Source organism: Aquarana catesbeiana, linkage group LG05, assembly GCF_042186555.1.
Source record: "Aquarana catesbeiana isolate 2022-GZ linkage group LG05, ASM4218655v1, whole genome shotgun sequence".
NCBI lineage: Eukaryota > Metazoa > Chordata > Amphibia > Anura > Ranidae > Aquarana > Aquarana catesbeiana.
This window is the reverse complement of record NC_133328.1, coordinates 438,299,216-438,316,601: the sequence shown is the minus strand read 5'-3', so window position 1 is coordinate 438,316,601 and position 17,386 is coordinate 438,299,216. Positions and strand designations below refer to the sequence as shown.

The following is a 17,386-nucleotide window of genomic DNA, read 5'->3' as shown; positions in this document are numbered from 1 at the left end:
TTAGCCTGTGCCTAAACAATAAGTTCTGTTTAACACCTATGTATTACACTACTCCTATCACGATTTGAATTATATTGCAACTCTGCTGTACATCTCTTATGACTGCCTGCTTTGACCATTTGCCTGTCAACTTGTCAGCAGTCACACCCTGCAGCACAATGGATCCACAGAAACCCCGTGGAAAATGTCTTGTGAAATGTTTTAACACCTAGAGTAAACAATCACAAGAATTTATATCACACTGGAAACTCTTATGAATAACATTTGATAAATACCCTTTCCATTGATAAAAAGAACAATCTTCCACTGCACGCGAATGATAATAGCAAAAGGTTGTTGCACCTGCTAGGCTGAGAAAAAAATCATGGATGGTATATAAGAAGGCTTCTTATAAATGTTTTACTTTTCATGTTTTTTTTTTTTTTTAAGAAAAGCAATGTGGGAAAAATCCTGTAAACCATATACAATAGGTTTTTATGTATGAAATATTTGCATGATGCACCCATGCTCAGAATTTTACAACACTCATACCATTTCAAAAGAAGCCAAAACATTACTAATACACCCCACCCAAGAAAGAATTTAAAAGTTCAATTATGCCATTAATAGACTTAATCGCAAAGATACAATTGAAAAAGGGCATCATCTCTAAAATATATGGCTATTTAATTGGCCAACTCCAGGGAAAGGGTACCTGTCAAGCTAGACGGGGATGGGAAAAGGACCTAGGAGATCTAACAGATGAAGAATGACAAAATATTTTGGAACAAGTACAATCAGTATCAGTTTCACTCCAGCAAACTCTAACACATTTATACATAATCCATAGGGTGTACAGGACCCCAATTAAATTGTATTACTGGGGTAGACGAGATACATCTGATTGTCCACGGTGTAGGAGAACCTCAGCTAACCTAATACATATGCTATGGAAATGTCTCAAATTATTTAGGCGCTGGCAAAAAAATAACTGATACTATTAACCGGGTATATCAAATACAGGTACAAAGGGATCCTAAAATAGGTTTACTGGGGTGCCTAGAAAAAGAAATACACACACCAACAATTAGGATAGCAATTAAGAAGATGTTATTTATTGCACACAAGCTAATTGGACAAAAATGCATTTCCTCGAATGTGCCAACATACGAGGAACGGTGCTTACAGGTTAATGACACTGTATTAAAAGAATGGCAGGTTTATCGAAATAGGGGGGGTCAATAAAAAAGTTTCATAAAATATGGGATTTGTGGTTGGGCATGTGCCCCAGTTGAAGTCCAGTTGGACGAAACGCGTCAGCCGAGCTACACTCTTCCCTACACTTGATTTTATATATTTTTTACGTGATCACGCTATTTTGAAATTGTTTTAAATTATTGGTGTCATCCACTAAAAACATCTTTTGATCTGCACTATTGCCGCTTCCATATATGTTTTTTTGAGAACCATCCTTTCCTCTGAGACCTCCATGCGGCTGGTACCTCCACTTGGTGTTTTGGACCGGCAGTCGTGACCGAGACAGCAGAGGGAAGATTCCCCTTGAGATCCGGGGTTTCTTGGACCCACCATGTCCATCGTGGATCTCTGAGCCTGTTTGATTCGGTGTCACCAGCATCCGAATCCACCACTTCTGGTAAGCGTATTTCACCAGTTTTTTCATTCAAGATCGTATTACCATTGACACAGATGTGAAGATTTTCAACTCTGGTTGGATTCACTCCATACATTTGCCACTATGGGATTATTATTTCATTATCACATATTTGGACACTATTGAACTTTATTAGTATATTGTGTCTTAACAGTCACATTTATGTTTTTGTTTTTACTTTTGATTGGTTCATCATTATCACCATTAGCGCTACATTTTTTATCACATGTTTTGGAATATTTGTCACATTCGTATGTAGCTGCTTCTTCTTAAATTTTGGGTCAGCGCAGTGTTCTATTTATATTTTCTATGCCCGGGATGACTCATTTTATAATAGCAACAGATGGAACTCTAGGGGTGGATGGTTCTTTTTCAAATCATAGAAAATGTGGGGAAGGATAAGTGAAAGAGGGTGAAATAAGGGAAAGTTAATACAAGGTATGAGGAGAGAAAGGGAGAGGAAAGAGAGGTGGAAAAAAAAAGAGGAAAAAGAAAGGGAGAGGGAGAAGAAAGGGGGAAAAAAAAGAAAGGGAAGAAAGGTGGAAAAAGAGAATGGAAGAGCAGAGGGATAAGTTTAGGATATAAATGGATTGTATAGATAGGCGTACCTATAGATATACAGTAGATAGACTGTTGGTCTTATTGCAGGGGTAATTTCTTCCAGATGATGGATATAGGATGAGGTAGATAAAACGGGGGGAGAGAAGAAGATGGGAAAGGGATGAGTTATTTACATGACATGTGTCAATGTAATTTAGAGAAAGATAGGCGGTGTATGTGTGTTGGTCTCTTGGTTTATGTTTTTTGTTTTTAATACGTTTGTTGTTTTTTTGTTTTAAGTGTAGTAAACTAAAATTGGTGCTAATAAAAATTATGAATTGAAACTTCCCACCTAAGGGAACAGATCGAACTCCATGTATCCTGATCACCCCCAGACTCCACCTAACATAGCGACCCATCATGCCTCATGCTGCCAGTGAAGTGGTCCGTACACCATAATAAACACCCTAGAGAGAGAGTATCCATCATAATGCTCACAGTGGCAAGCGCACATTGATCAGTGCAGCCATGTGACCATGCTGACCAATGAGAAGCACATCTGAGGTTTTTTCTTCTGGTAAGGTGTCCCAAAAGAAAGAAGCACACCTAATTAGTGCAATCACACAGTCAAGCTGACCAATGAACGCTTGTTGGTGTAAGATTTTGAAAATGTTCACTTACCTTTTAAGCAAACTGGTTCTTGAGTGCTCTTCAGAGCATACATAACAGGAAGGTGCCCTAATTAGAGATGTTCTGCTCCTATTCTGCAAGTTCAAGGAGCAAAGAGAGACAGGCTGCACAAGAACTTTGTAGTCGGAGGACACATAAACAAACCTGCTAAAGCCTTCTGACCACAATCATTCTGGCCAAAAACTGCTGCAAACTATTAGTCATGGAAGGGTTAATATACAGCACCAATAGTTTAATCTATTTGCATTAAGGCTGGTTTCACACCGGTGCGCTGCAGTTTGGCCACAGAGCAGGTGTATCTGTGATTTTTGTGTGCTTGACCCGCAGTTTTAGCCACAGTCCTATAGACTTTCTATTAGGTCAGGAATTTTTGCCACTTTTTCTGAAAGCACACCAAGAGTCCTGCATGCTGCATCTCTGGTACACTTTCAGAAGCCATGGAAAAAAATGCACAACCGCCTAAAATCATGGATAAAGCACACAAAAATCACGGATACACCTACACTGCTGCCAAGCCACAGTGTACCAGTGAAAAATCGGCCTAATGCATACACACATTATGCAAATGCTTGTCTTTCTATATCAACAGGGTTCTAAAAATTGAAATAAACCACTTGTTTGTACCTTGTTAGATCTGTCAGTAAATGCGTCTTAGACAAAGCGTTGACAGTATCTTCAGAATTCATTACTAGCAGATTCTCCAGTAATCCACACACTGCTGACAAGAGGGATGGTGTGACTAAGGAACACTGGTCAGACGCACACACAGAGACGCAAATCTCTTCAGAGCTCAGAGATGCCGTTCTGGCTTTGTTGTTTTGACCTGTAGTGAACAGTCATTACATTAACAAGGACAAAGAATAGAAGGTTTTATATTAACAACTTCAGCTCTCAGACCTGTACATCCCTTATAGACCAGAGCAATTCCTTCATTTCTGCTATAGGCCTGTTTATTCAGCAACAACTTTGTCATTATAAGATATAAAAATAATAGACATGTTTTGTTTTTTTTTAGGACCATTGTGGATTTGTTTTGGTCACTTTACCTTGCAAAAATGTATTCCATAGAAAAAGAACTAAACTAGAACAAACCTTTTCCCTACTTTGACCAGTATTTTTTTTTAAGTGTTATTGTGAGTACATTTTATTTTATACTTTGTCCTATTTAAATTTAGACTAAAATTCTGATCCTGTTATAAAGCATTGCAAAGGTTTTTATAAATGAAATAAAAGTCTTTTTTTTTTTTTTTTAGCACAACACTAACAAAAAAACAAAACAAAAAGGAGAAAAAAAAAGTTGATGGCTCAAAAGATAGAGACAAACAACCTACAGCCCTCTGCAAATCATGCTAAGGGGAGTGGTTTGAGTTTAGAAGGCTAGTATATGTGACCAAGTTTCAAGTGACCGTAAAGTCTCGCTTTAGAAAAAAAATAAAAAATAAATAACAAACATGTTATACTTACCTCCTCTGTGGAGTGAATTTGCACAGGGCATCCCAGATCCTCCGCTTCTCGGGTCCCTCTTTGCTTCTCCTGGCCCCTCCCTCCTGATGAGTGCAAATTCAGACCAGCAACTTGCTATGGGGCACCCGAGCCAAGTCAGAGCTCCGTGTTTAAATTCAGACACGGAGCCCCGCCCCCTCTCTCCCCACTGGCTGACTTTGACTAACAGCTGCGGGAGCCAATGGCACTATGGCTGTGCCCCAGCCAATCAGGAGGAGAGTCCCGGACGCCCGAGGGAATTGTGGACATCGCTGAAAGAGAAGGGGCTCAGGGTAAGTATTAGGGGGTGCTGGGGGGGCTTGCTACACACAAAAGGTTTTTTGTCTTAAGGCACAGAATGCATTAAGATGGAAAAAACTTTTGCCTTTACAACTCCTTTCATGTGACATTCAAATATGGCGTAATATGACTAATAATATAAAAAGCAGAGTGTGCCTTTAATACCATATGCAGTTTGAAGCGCAACTACCGTATTTATCTGCATATAACACGCACCTTAATTTTAAGAGGGAAGTTTCAGGTAAAAAAAAAAAAAAACATTTTAAACAAAAAACAAAAAATGTTGACGCAAAATAAGAGTCAGAGCCCATCAATGCAGCCTTATCAGTGCCAATCTGCAGCTTCGTCATTGCCCATCATTGCAGCCTTGCCCATCATTGCAGCATGATCAGTGCCCATCTGAAGCCTTGCCCATCAATGCAGCCTTATCAGTGCCAATCTGCAGTTTCACCATTGCCCATCATTGCAGCCTGATCAGTGCCCATCATTGCAGCATTATCAGTGCCCATCTGCAGCCTTGCCCATCTTTGCAGCATGATCAGTGCCCATCTGCAGATTTGCCCATCATTGCAGGAAGATCAGTGCGCATTTGCAGCCTTGTTATTGCCGAAATAGACAGAGCCAGATCGCCTGTGTACTCGGCTCGGCTCACAGTCCAGCCCCTTGGCCCGGCTCCTATGATAGACATAACACCGGTCCAATGGTGGGACGTCAATGCTAGGAGGCGGGACTGGACATGACTGCGAGCGGAGCAGAGTACACAGGAGATTCGGCAGTCTATTTCGGCGGAGCTTGTTCCCTCCTTCCCCTCTGAGGCAGCTGGTCGGCGTACACGCAACACACGAATATGCCCTGATTTTAAGGGAGAAAAAGTGTGTGTTATACTCCGATAAATACGGTATTTGCTCTGCAAATGAATACAATAGAGTAAATACAAAAGTAACGATGTTACTTAGCATCTCTATCTGTTGTCTGAACTGTCCTTTTAGACATTGGGAAGGATTTACTAAAAATGGAGCATTCAGAATCTGGTGCAGCTGTGCATGGTGACCAATCAGCTACTAGCTTCAGCTTGTTCAATTAAGCTTTGGCAATAAAACCTGGAAGCTGACTGGCTTCTATGCAGAGCTGCACCAGATTTTGCACACTCCAGTTTTAGTAAATAACCCCTATTGTGTCCAACAGCAACTTTTGCCAGCAGATGAAGAGGGAATAAGGACAGGGTGTATAATACATGCCATGTGCACTTCAATAACTTTTTTGAGTTTGTGTAGAATGTTTAATGTCAATAACTGATTAAAATACAGCAACATTGTTCCTGTATACTAACAAAGCCTCTGCACATTCAGCTGCAGAGTCCAATTAAAATGCTTACTGCCTAAAACAAACTGAAAAAATAGGTCTTTTGAACGTTTTCTGATACTACGGATGTTTTTCACATGAATGAATACATCCTAACACATGCTGTTAACACTGAGATGAATAGATCTAAGCCGTGTAGTTTGCTTCAGGGTCAAAAAGAGTATACAGGAATGCACTTCTATATATTCTCAAGCAAAGAATAAAAGTTAATAAAAGAAATAAAAAGTGAACACCACAAAGTTTAGAGCTATCTAAGCAATTTCTCACCAAAAATACGAATTGTTAAGTGCCATCATGAAATCAAGACAAGAAGTCTTTGTGACCAAATTTTCACAAGATTGATCAGTCTTCTTTTTGGGTCTTCAGTTTTCATAGCTGTATTCTTAAAATGCTCTACCCACCACAAAGATCATATACATCAATAGCTTTCCCATCCCTTGCGTTTAATGTGCAGCTTTTACATTCATAGAGCATGACAAAAAAAATTCAATAGTCTGGACCATTTTGATATATGTTCTTATTGACACATCAATACTTTTGAAGGCCTTTTCTAGGTCTTTTTATGTGTGTTCCTACAAAAGCCACTCTGCTTTGTATTTCTTGACTGCTAGAATTTTTTTTTTTTTTTTTTTTTTCCTTGTAAAAAAATCAATTGAACTTACACTTTATATCAGTTGAATATATTACAGGTGCAAAGTCTTACAGTGTGTTTTTCTTTTGAAAACACCCATAACCAAGTAGAAATGCCATTCCTTTGCTAGCATGTGCAGAGAAGGACAGCACAAAATATTCAAAATATTAAGCTGGTTGCACTATATTAGTTTTTTTTTTTGTTCAACCAACAGTTTCCTGTATCTATACAAGTGAGGTGGATGGAGGGATCCTCCCCATTGTGTTATTAGACTCCTCCATTGCCAAAATACACTAATCAGCCGTTGGTCGCAGACCACTGATCAAAGAATGCTTTCCAGCAAGACCATTAGACAGAAGTTGATCTAAGGATCAGCTTCTGTAGAAAATAAGACCACACACAAATCTGCCTGGTTCTCACTGAACTGGTCAAATTTCGAACCAAGTATGCTCGGCTTCACAGTTTTTTTTTTTTTTTTTTTTTAGAACAGCCACAGCTTGAGTAAAAAAGCCTTTTTCTTGCCAGTATACTGCACAGATTGACCTTACCCTCACTTTCCACTATGGTCACAGAGGATCACAGGGGAAAGGACATGATGGGAAATCTCCCCATTAAGGACAAAGACAGCGACGTAGAGTGAGGAAAAGTTAAGTCCTGTCAAGTTAGGCTTTAGGATGTCTTGAAACAATAATGGTGACAATGTATTAAGTGTATACCTTGATTGAGTCCTTGATCAACCACATTTTCCAAAATGGAAGAATCAGAGATTGCAACCTGGGGATCTGAGCCACTTGCGCTAGAGGATCCAGTATGAATCTAGAAACCAAACAGAAAGAAATAAAAATAAAAAACTTTGAAGTAAAAATATTATACAGAAAAAAAAAAAAAAAAAAAAAAAAAAAAAGATATGGATATCAGCTAGATTACAACTGATGCAAACACTACATGTCTCTGGCATAAGACAGATTTAAAGGGTAGAGATAGTTGTTTTGGAGGGCATTACAACTTATACTGCAATAAGTAATAACTCCTCATTACAGACATCACAAGGTATAGCTTTGTCAAAGTAGAAACTTACATGGGAATTCTCAGGGTCTCCCCTGGGGTCCTGCAAAAGGTAAGCATACACTCCTTGAAGAGCCTGTTATCAAGTGATTCTATTACAAAGTACAGGTTCATATTAAAAAAAAAAAAAAAAAAATCCTGCAATTATGTGTTCCTCAAAAAAAATAAAAAGGTGTATTTTGTGCATTTTTAAAAGAAAATAGTGCAAGTATCTGAAATTGACTTAGTATTAGTCTCTTGCTGTCCATGTACAGCATAGATCAGACTAGGAGAGGGAGAAGCGGCACAATGGGCCAGTCAAGCTGTGCACATGCACCAACAAGGAACATGCTGTCCAATAACAGGTTAGGGGCCAGGTTAAGATCTACTTCTATAGAAGGGTCTCCAGGCTAGCTGTGCAAATCTCGTGACTAGATGAACAAAAATATGAATCTGCAGGCAGGTAAAACAGACTTATACAGTATGCATTCCATTTGCGTATTTATGGTTTTGCCTGGAATTCAGCTTTTCTCTTATAAGCCAACTTTACCACTTAAGAGGAGTTAAAGCGTTTGTTACCACAACACTTCATATTCCTGATATGTGCCTACTGCACCATGTACTTGTATAAGAAAGTATGCAGTTCTCTTTGCATTGCTTCCTTTATGTGAAATCTTTGGTGTTCCTACTAGTCCCCTTGCTTTCCTTTTAAAAGCTGACCACACTAAGCAGGAGAGCACACTTTGGTCAGCTCTCTAGCTATGCTGGGAACTCCGTGTGCTCTCCTCCAATGATCAGACTTGTCCTGACACGTCCCGCTGCACAGCCATTCACTGGGAAGATCAGTACACTGCTGCTTCTCCTCCCCCCCAGCTCTAATGCAGCTGAGAACAGAGGGAATGTGATCACTTATAAAAGAGGGGGAAAAAAAGGAAGTATAATGTTTTTTTTAATATCTATGCAAAAAAGTTTTGTCTTTCATTTCGATTTTAAACTGAATGGGTTGTTTTACAAGGTGATTGTTTACAATCACTTTAATACATGTTACTAACAAGACATTTACCCAAAACTAGCAATACATTTATAGAAAGTAAAGGTGACTATTAAGTGTCTGACAATAGTTTGGGTTTAAAAAAGTGCTCCTTCTGAAGATGTGCAAATTTTAAGTGGATCTGACTTTTGTTATAGTTTTAATTTTACATATGAGGTTTTTAAAGGGAAATTGTGAGCTCAGAAAAATGGCAATTTGCCATTGCTGACTTGTTTTAATGTGTATGGCCAAAACTGTTATTTTTAGCTGTGGATAGAGTAGGAAAGACAAAACCCTTGTTAGGTTATTTCTTGCTGGGGTGATGATCTCCTTTAACTTTCTTCTTTGAAGAGGCAACAGGACGTGAGAACAAATCTCTCCAAAGAGAGGGGAATTGTTACCTCTTGCTTCATGACAACTTTAGAATTTAGGAAAAAAGTTAGGGTTTTACCTTCATGTTCAGTCTTGGTCACAATCCTCAGCAAGACAATATGGTTAATCTGCCCAGGGGGAACACAGATCTTAATAGACACTTGGCAGAAGATGCAAGTAATCCTTCCCCAAACTATTCAAAACTAAAAAAAAGTTTTCCTTTACATACAGCGAATCCAGAAAGTATTCACAGCGATTAATTTTTTCCACATTTCATTATATTAAAGCCTTATTCCAAAGTGGATTAAATTTATTATTCTCCTCAAAATTCTACAAACAATAATACCCCATAATGACAACGTGAAAGAAGTTTGTTTGAAATCTTTGGAAATTTATTGGAAATAAATTAAAAAAAAAAAAAAATCACATGTACATAAGTATTCACAGCCTTTGCCATGACACTCAAAACTGAGCTCAGATTCATCCTGTTTCCACTGATCATCCTTGAGATGTTTCTAGAACTTGATTTGAGTCCACCTGTGGTAAATTCAGTTGATTGAACATGATTTGGAAAGGCATACACCTATCTATATAAGGTCTCACAGTTAACAGTGCATGTCAAAGCACAAACCAAGACATGAAGTCCAAGGAATTGTAGAGCTCCGAGACAGGATTGTATTGAGGCACAGATCTGGGGAAGGGTACAGAAAAACTTCTGCAGCATTGAAGGTCCCAATGAGAACAGTGGCCTCCATCATACGTAAATAGAAGAAGTTTGGAACCATCATGGCTGCCCAGCCAAATTGAGCAATCGGGGAAGAAGAGCCTTAGTCAGGGAGGTGACCAAGAACCCAATGGTAACTCTGACAGAGCTCCAGCATTTCTCCGTGGAGAGCAGAGAACCTTCCAGAAGAACAACCATCTCTGCAGCACTCCACCAATCAGGCCTGTATGATAGGGTGGCCAGATGGAAGCCACTTCTCAGTAAAAGGCACATACCAGCCCGTCTGGAGTTTGCCAAAAGGCACCTGAAGGATTTTCAGACCATGAGAAACAAAAAATTCTGATGAAACAAAGATTGAACTCTTTGACCTGAATTGCAAGCATCATGTCTGGAGGAAACCAGGCACCGCTCATTGCCTGGCCAATACCATCCCTACAGTGAAGCATGATGGTGGCAGCATCATGCTGTGGGGATGTTTTTCAGCTGGAGGAACTGGGAGACTAATCAGGCTTAAGGGAAAGATGAATGCAGCAATGTACAGAGACATCCTTGATGAAAACCTGCTCTGGACCTTAGACTGGGGCAAAGATTCATCTTCCAACAGGACAACGACCCTAAACACACCCAAGATAACAAAGGAGTGGCTACGGGACAACTCTGTGAATGTCCTTGAGTTGGACAGCCAGAGCCCAAACTTGAACCCAACTGATCATCTCTGGAGAGATCTGAAAATGGTTGTGCACCAATGTTCCCCATCCAACCTGATGGAGCTTGAGAGATCCTGCAAAGAAGAATGGGAGAAACTGCCCAAAAATAGCTGTGTCAAGCTTGTAGCATCATACTCAAAAAGACTTGAGGCTGTAATTGGTGCCAAAGGTCCTTCAACAAAGTATTAAGCAAAGGTTGTAAATACTTATGTACATGTGATTTTATTTTTTGTTTTTTTATTTTTGATAAATTTGCAAAGATTTCAAACAAACTTCTTTCACGTTGTCATTAGGGAAGGGCCGAACACCCCCCCCCCCCCCAAAAAAAGTGTAATATTCCCTAAATTTCATACCTGGGGGGTGTCTATAGTATTCCTGTAAAGTGGCGCATGTTTCCTGTGTTTAGAACAGTCTGACAGCAAAATGACATTTCTAAAAGGAAAAAAAGTCATTTAAAACTACTCGCGGCTATAATGAACTGTCGGTCCGGCAATACATATAAACGTTCATTGATAAAAACGGCATGGGATTCCCCCACGGGGGATCGGAGGACGAAGCGGAGAAGAAGAAGCCGGAGGAAGATGCAGGACGAGAAGACCGGAGGAAGAAGCAGGGGAAGAACAAGATGGAGGAGAAGAACACCGAAGGAAGAACAGAAGATGGAAGAAGAAGCGGGGAAAGAAGAGGACATTAATAAAAGGTATTGTCAAAAACCGTCTATTGTCTTTTAACATTTTTGACACTTTTTAGGTGAAATGGTAGGTGTACATTTGTACCCCATTACCAATTCACACAGGGGGGGGGGGGGGCGGGATCTGGGGGTCACCTTGTTAAAGGGGGCTTCCAGATTCCGATAAGCCCCCTGCCTGCAGACACCCACAACCACTGGGCAAGGGTTGTGGGGATGAGGCCCTTCTCCCCATCAACATGGGGACAAGGTGCTTTGGGGGGCTACCACAAAGCACCCTCCCAATGTTGAGAGCATGTGGCCTGGTACGGTTCAGGAGGGGGGACGCTCTCTCATCCTGCCTCTTTTCCTGCGGTCTGCCAGGTTGCGTGCTCGGATAAGGGTCTGGAATAGATTTTTGGGGGGACCCCACGCCATTTTAAAAAAAACTTTTGGTACGGGGTTCTCCTTAAAACCCATACCAGACCTGAGGGGTCTGGTATGGATTTTGAGGGGGACCCACACACCTTTTTTTTTTTTTATTTTGGTGCGGGGTTCCCCTTAATATCCATACCAGGCCTGAAGGGCCTGGTATGAAATTTGGGGGGACCCCCACGCATTTTTTAAAATTTTGGTTCGGGGTTCCCCTGTGGTGGAATCCCATGCCATTTTTATCAATGAACTTTTATGTGTATTGCCGGACCGACAATTCATTATAGCCGCGAGTAGTTTTAAATGACTTTTTTTCCTTCAGAAATGTCATTTTACTGTCAGATTGTTCTAAACACGGGCAACATGCGCCATTTTACAGGCATACTATAGACACCCCCCAGGTACAAAATTTAAAGGAATATTACACTTTTATTGTTTCACTTTAAGCATTATTAAAATCACTGCTCCCGAAAAAACATCCGTTTTTAAAACTTATTTTTGCATTGATACATGTCCCCTGGGGCAGGACCCAGGTCCCCAAACACTTTTTATGACAATAACTTGCATATTAACCTTTAAAATTAGAACTTTTGATTCCTCCCATAGACTTTTAAAGGGTGTTCCGCGGCTTTCGAATTTGCCGTGAACACCCCAAATTGTTCGCTATTCGGAGAACAGCCAATGTTCGACCCGAACATAAAGCCCATCCCTAGTTGTCATTATGGGGCATGGTTTGTAGAATTTTGAGGAAAATAATGAAATAAAATTTGGAATAAGAGTGTAACTTAACAAAATGAAAAAGTGAAGCACTGTGAATACTTTCCAGATGCACTGTACAGTCTAAAAGGTGCAAGCCCAGGACTGTCAGGACTTCATCTTGGTTTCACCATGTTATTTACCACCAACAAGACAGGACTTTTCAGACTACTATTTGCAAGTTTTTTACAGGTTGGTGACTCACTGGAAAATAAAGCCAAGGTAAGGCTTGCCTAGATTATGATCTGTAAAACAAGCCAGAAATATCAGCTTCTATGTTTATCATAGCAGGATCATTTTAACAAGTTACTAAAATTATGGCTACAATTCAGCAATTTTTTCAAATCATTAGTAAGATCTCATCTGGAATATGCAGTTCAGATTTGGGCACCAGTTCACAAAAAGGATATCAGGGACCTAGAGAAAGTGCAGAGAAGGGCAACCAAACTGATAAATGGCATGGAGGAGCTCAGCTATGAGGAAAGATTACAGAAACTGAACTTATTCTCTCTTGAGAAGAGGAGATTAAGGGGGACATGATCAACATGTATAAATACATACGTGGTCCCTATAGTGAACTTGGTGTAGAGTTATTCACTTTAACCGGTTCTGGACCGCCCACCGCATATACACTGCGGCACGGCAGCCTGGCTGTGCAAAATCACATACCTTTTTTGAGCACTGATCACTGTATTGGCGTTACTGGTTCCCAAAAAGTGTCACCTAGAGGGAGATTTACTAAAACTGGTGCACAAAGAATCTGGTGCAGCTCTGCATAGAAACCAAACAGCTTCCAGGTTTTATTTTTAAGGCTTAATTGAACAAGCTCAAGTTAGAAGCTGATTGGTTACTATGCACAGCTGCACCAGATTCTGTGTTCACCAGTGTTAGTAAATCTACCCCTTAGTGTCAGATTTGTCCGCCGCAATGTCGCAGTCCCACTAAAAATTGCTGATCGCCGCCATTACTGGTAAAACCAAAAAACTGTCCATAAACCTATCCCATAGTAGACGCTATAATGTTTGCACAGACCAATCAAGATACACTTATTGGGATTATTTTTACCAAAAACAAGTAGCAGAATACATATTGGCCTAAATTGATGAAGATTTTTCAAATGTTTTTAATGGATATGTTTTAAAGCACAAAATAAAAAATATTTTTTTTTTTTCAAAATTGTCAGCTTTTTTGTTTATAGCGCAAAAAATAAAAACCACAGGAGGTGATCAAATACCACCAAAAGAAGGTTCTATTTATGGGGGGGGGGAGAGGAACATAAAATGTATTTGGGTATAGCGTTGCAAGACAGCGCAATTATCAGTTAAAGCAACGCAGTGCAGTATCGCAAAAAATGGCTTCGTCGGGAAGGGGGTAAAACCTTCTGGGGCTGAAGTGGTTAAAGCGGTTGTATATTCTCTCCTGCAGCCTAAGGTCATCCTAATGTTATCGGGGCATAGGAGAGCGATCTGCTGGGGCAGGGGGGGAATCAGGTAAAACTGCTTTTACTGTCCTCTTTTTTTTATAAAATTTTATTTTTGAAAATTTTTATATGACAAATTACAGACAAAACAAATATAAAGCAACAAGAAGAGAAAAAAAAAACAAAAACTAAATCTGCAATATTTCAATAGACAATTTCCTTTCTTTCCATCTTCCTTCCAAATATATCAGCCTCAACACCATAATATTTCATTTATTATGTAGGGGGTACTGTCCCCTAGACAGAATGAGCAGCCCCACTGTAAGGGAGGATGTTTTTAGGTTTTTCCAGAATTGGGCTATACCTGGTTCTTGCACAGACTGGTTTTAATGCAGGCCACAATGACACCTGCAGTGTGCACATTAGCTGGGTACAAATAAATACAGCAATATACATACATTGAATGTGATAAAATAAAACAAAACACATTTCTTGGTACGTCTTAAAAAAATACAACTTGTGTATTTTTCATTATTGATTTCAGAAATAATTTGTTCACTGAGCTATAGATGCTAGCATTTCATTGATTTTTTTTATTACAATGTTCATAACATTTCTCAGCAGGACTGGAACAAATAAACTTGGATGTACAATTAGCATGACATGACTTGATTATTTCTTTCCAAAATTTCATTCCACTTTGGTGGATGTGTGCGCACCAAGAGATTGCACTGTCAAAATGTTACAGCCAGTGTCTGCTTATCTTCCCTGGCACTCTGATAAGGCCCGTGTAGCTATGGCTGGAGAAAGCTGCTGACTGACAACGGCAAACTTGTTTGGAATGTTTATTTTCAAACTGAATTACATTTCCTGTCTCTCAGTGCTACCCACAGTTTTGTGTAGATGCTTTGCAAGAGATATTTTTTAAGGTTTCAGAAAATTATCTGAAAAATACCATGTAAAGTATATGTACTGTAGGAAACCCACAGGTAAAAACTATTTTAAAAAAATGATACCCAAAATATACTGATTGTGACCTTTGACCCCGACCTTGACCCCAACACTAACCTTGGCACTGACCTAGATCAAACCTTGACCTTGCTGCTATTTTTTTTTTTTCAGTTTATATGTTCCTCTCATGCAAGAAGAGAAAGATGCAATGGGGGTTATTTACGAAAGGCAACTACACTTTGCACTGCAAGTGCAGTCGCTCTAAATCTAAGGGTTAGATCTGAAATGAGTGGAAGCTCTGCTGATTTTATCAGCCAATCATGTACAAGCTAAAATGCTGTTTTTTATTTTCCTTGCATTTCCCCCTCGGATCTACAGCGACTTTACTTCCAAGTGCAATTTCAGTGCACTTTCAAGTGCACTTGCAGTGCAAAGTGGATTTTCCTTTAGTAAATATCCCCCAGTGTATCTTTCCATTTATTCAGAAGAGGAAGTAAACACAGGGGTGGGCTCACAGTGACTGATCACTGTAATAGCCAAATCACAGTGATCAGGTGACACAGAACCGGGAGTCCCGGGTCCCTATCTTTGGTACGAGAGCCCGGTCTCTGTGCCGGGAGCGATCTGTGTGGCACACTCTCAGCCCAAAGAGAGATATGCATATATACGTGGCTCCATGCATAAAGACCAACTTCTGTGAGGCTGCATATACTGTATGCGTAAAGGCAGGAAGGGGTTAAGGAAGGTAGAAGGGTTGCCCCTTTTATAAGCTATAACTGTACTGATACTTTAGGAATGCAAAAGACTTACTACTGTACTCAAAGTTGATTCAGAACCAGCTGTGCTAGAGATGTTGGGTATGCTGTTCCAAAAATAAAGGGAGTCTTCAGAGCCTAAATCAACAAAAAAAAAAAAAAGACCAAATATTGACTTAGCTACACTTGCAAGAAAAAGAAAAAAAAAACAACAATCACAGTGGAGAACAGAATTAGAGCTGCATACAATATATAAAAACCCATATTCCATCCATGATGTTTGAAAGTCAGTCATTTTCAATTTTTTTTTAAATCAGCATCTTTCATAAACATAATAAGAGGTGATCCTGGCATGAAGGTCTTTTCTCAGGCAATTTCTGTCCCGGTCTCTCAAATGTTCTACGTTGTAACAATAACACCATTTACAATTGGAGACTAGAAAGGGTGGCGATGGGGCTAATGCACTTTGCACAGGGATTATCCAGTACTGTCACCATCCTGAAAACCCGCCATGCTGTAACCCTGACAGAAAGAGGCTGCTGGAGATCTATGGTGCTGACATGCAACAATGGATAAAAAATGGTCACAACAAGCAATGTATACAGTATATATTACTGTAAAAACTCATACATATATAAAAGCAAAAAAGGAAAATGATGCTGAAATTGAAACGCAGGGGATTTCTGAATGACCGGTCTAAAACAAGCACATTGTGAGTGAAGTCAGACTTTCTGATTTATATGCTTGCTTTCATAGAAAGCGGTAGAGTCATTAGGTGAGTTTGACAGTCAGGTGAGCAGCATTTATAGAAGGTGAGGTCAAACAAAGCCACCTCATTTTTTTTCAAAAACAAATAGGGGTTGATTTACTAAAACTGGAGAGTGCAAAATCTGGTGCATCTGTGCATAGAAACCAATCAGCTTCCAGATTTTGCACTCTCCAGTTTTAGTAAATCGACCCCACAGTAACATCTAAATGTTATGTACAGGTCCCAGGCTTCTGCTATGGTCAGTTATACAGCAACTGCCCTTAGCTTCTTGCTGCACATAGAACTCCAACACTGAACTCTGTGTATAAATGCTTACTGAAGTCATTTGGGGGAGTTTAATGACTGTGTTCAGTTGCATGTAGACAAAACTGGAAAGCAGCCCAGAAGCTTCAGATGATGAACCTCACTACTGCAGCCCTAGAGATATAAGAGCAACTCTATTCTAATTAAGGTTGATATATAACTTAGATAGAAGGGAAACATTGTCCTAAAGTTTCTCTCAATTTTATGGTATACAGTGGTCAATGTGCAATGAATCCAACTTGATGTTAACACAAACTAAACAGCAAATCATTTATTTTCAGGGAGCACATAGTCTTGAAACCCGCAAACAAAAAAGCCAGAAATATTTTCATGTTTTTGTAATCCTGAAAGATGCAATTACAAATTGACCCGTCACTCTATGGTGAAAGCATAGGCCATGAATGTGTTGCTCCATAAGTGGAGATAAACTATTTAAAGTGGTTGTAAAGACTGAAGGGTATTTGCCTTCATGCATTCCATGCCATACCTTCAGTGTGCAGCCCCCCCCCCCCCAACCCCCCTAATACTTGCCTAAGCTTGATCTTGGTCCAGCGATGTGCACGAGACCCGAGGCTCTCTCCCTCCTGGATTGGCTGAGATGCAGCAACAGGAGCCATTGGCTCCAGCTGCTCTCAATTACAGACAGTGAGGCGGGAGCAGAGGGTGGGGCCGAGCCACGCTCTGTGTCTTATGGACAAGGAGCCGGCTCGGGAGCGAGCACCCACGAGTGCCCCCGCAGCAAGTAACTTGCTATGAAGGCACTTGGCAAGGGGGAGAAGCCCAGAGTGCCGGCGGGGGAC

General features: G+C 40.1%; 1 protein-coding gene across 3 annotated transcripts in view; it reads right to left on the bottom strand.

Moving 5' to 3' along the window:
• Nucleotides 1-17,386, bottom strand: part of RTTN (rotatin) — a 372,765-nt gene that overhangs the window by 73,705 nt on the left and 281,674 nt on the right. For all 3 annotated transcript variants that reach the window (XM_073631267.1, XM_073631266.1, XM_073631268.1), the window contains exons 35-37: nucleotides 15,570-15,652; nucleotides 7,373-7,472; nucleotides 3,506-3,704 (exon numbers count right to left, since the gene is read on the bottom strand). In XM_073631267.1, the coding sequence (XP_073487368.1) occupies nucleotides 3,506-3,704; nucleotides 7,373-7,472; nucleotides 15,570-15,652 (382 nt within the window). The remainder of the gene's footprint in view (nucleotides 1-3,505; nucleotides 3,705-7,372; nucleotides 7,473-15,569; nucleotides 15,653-17,386) is intronic.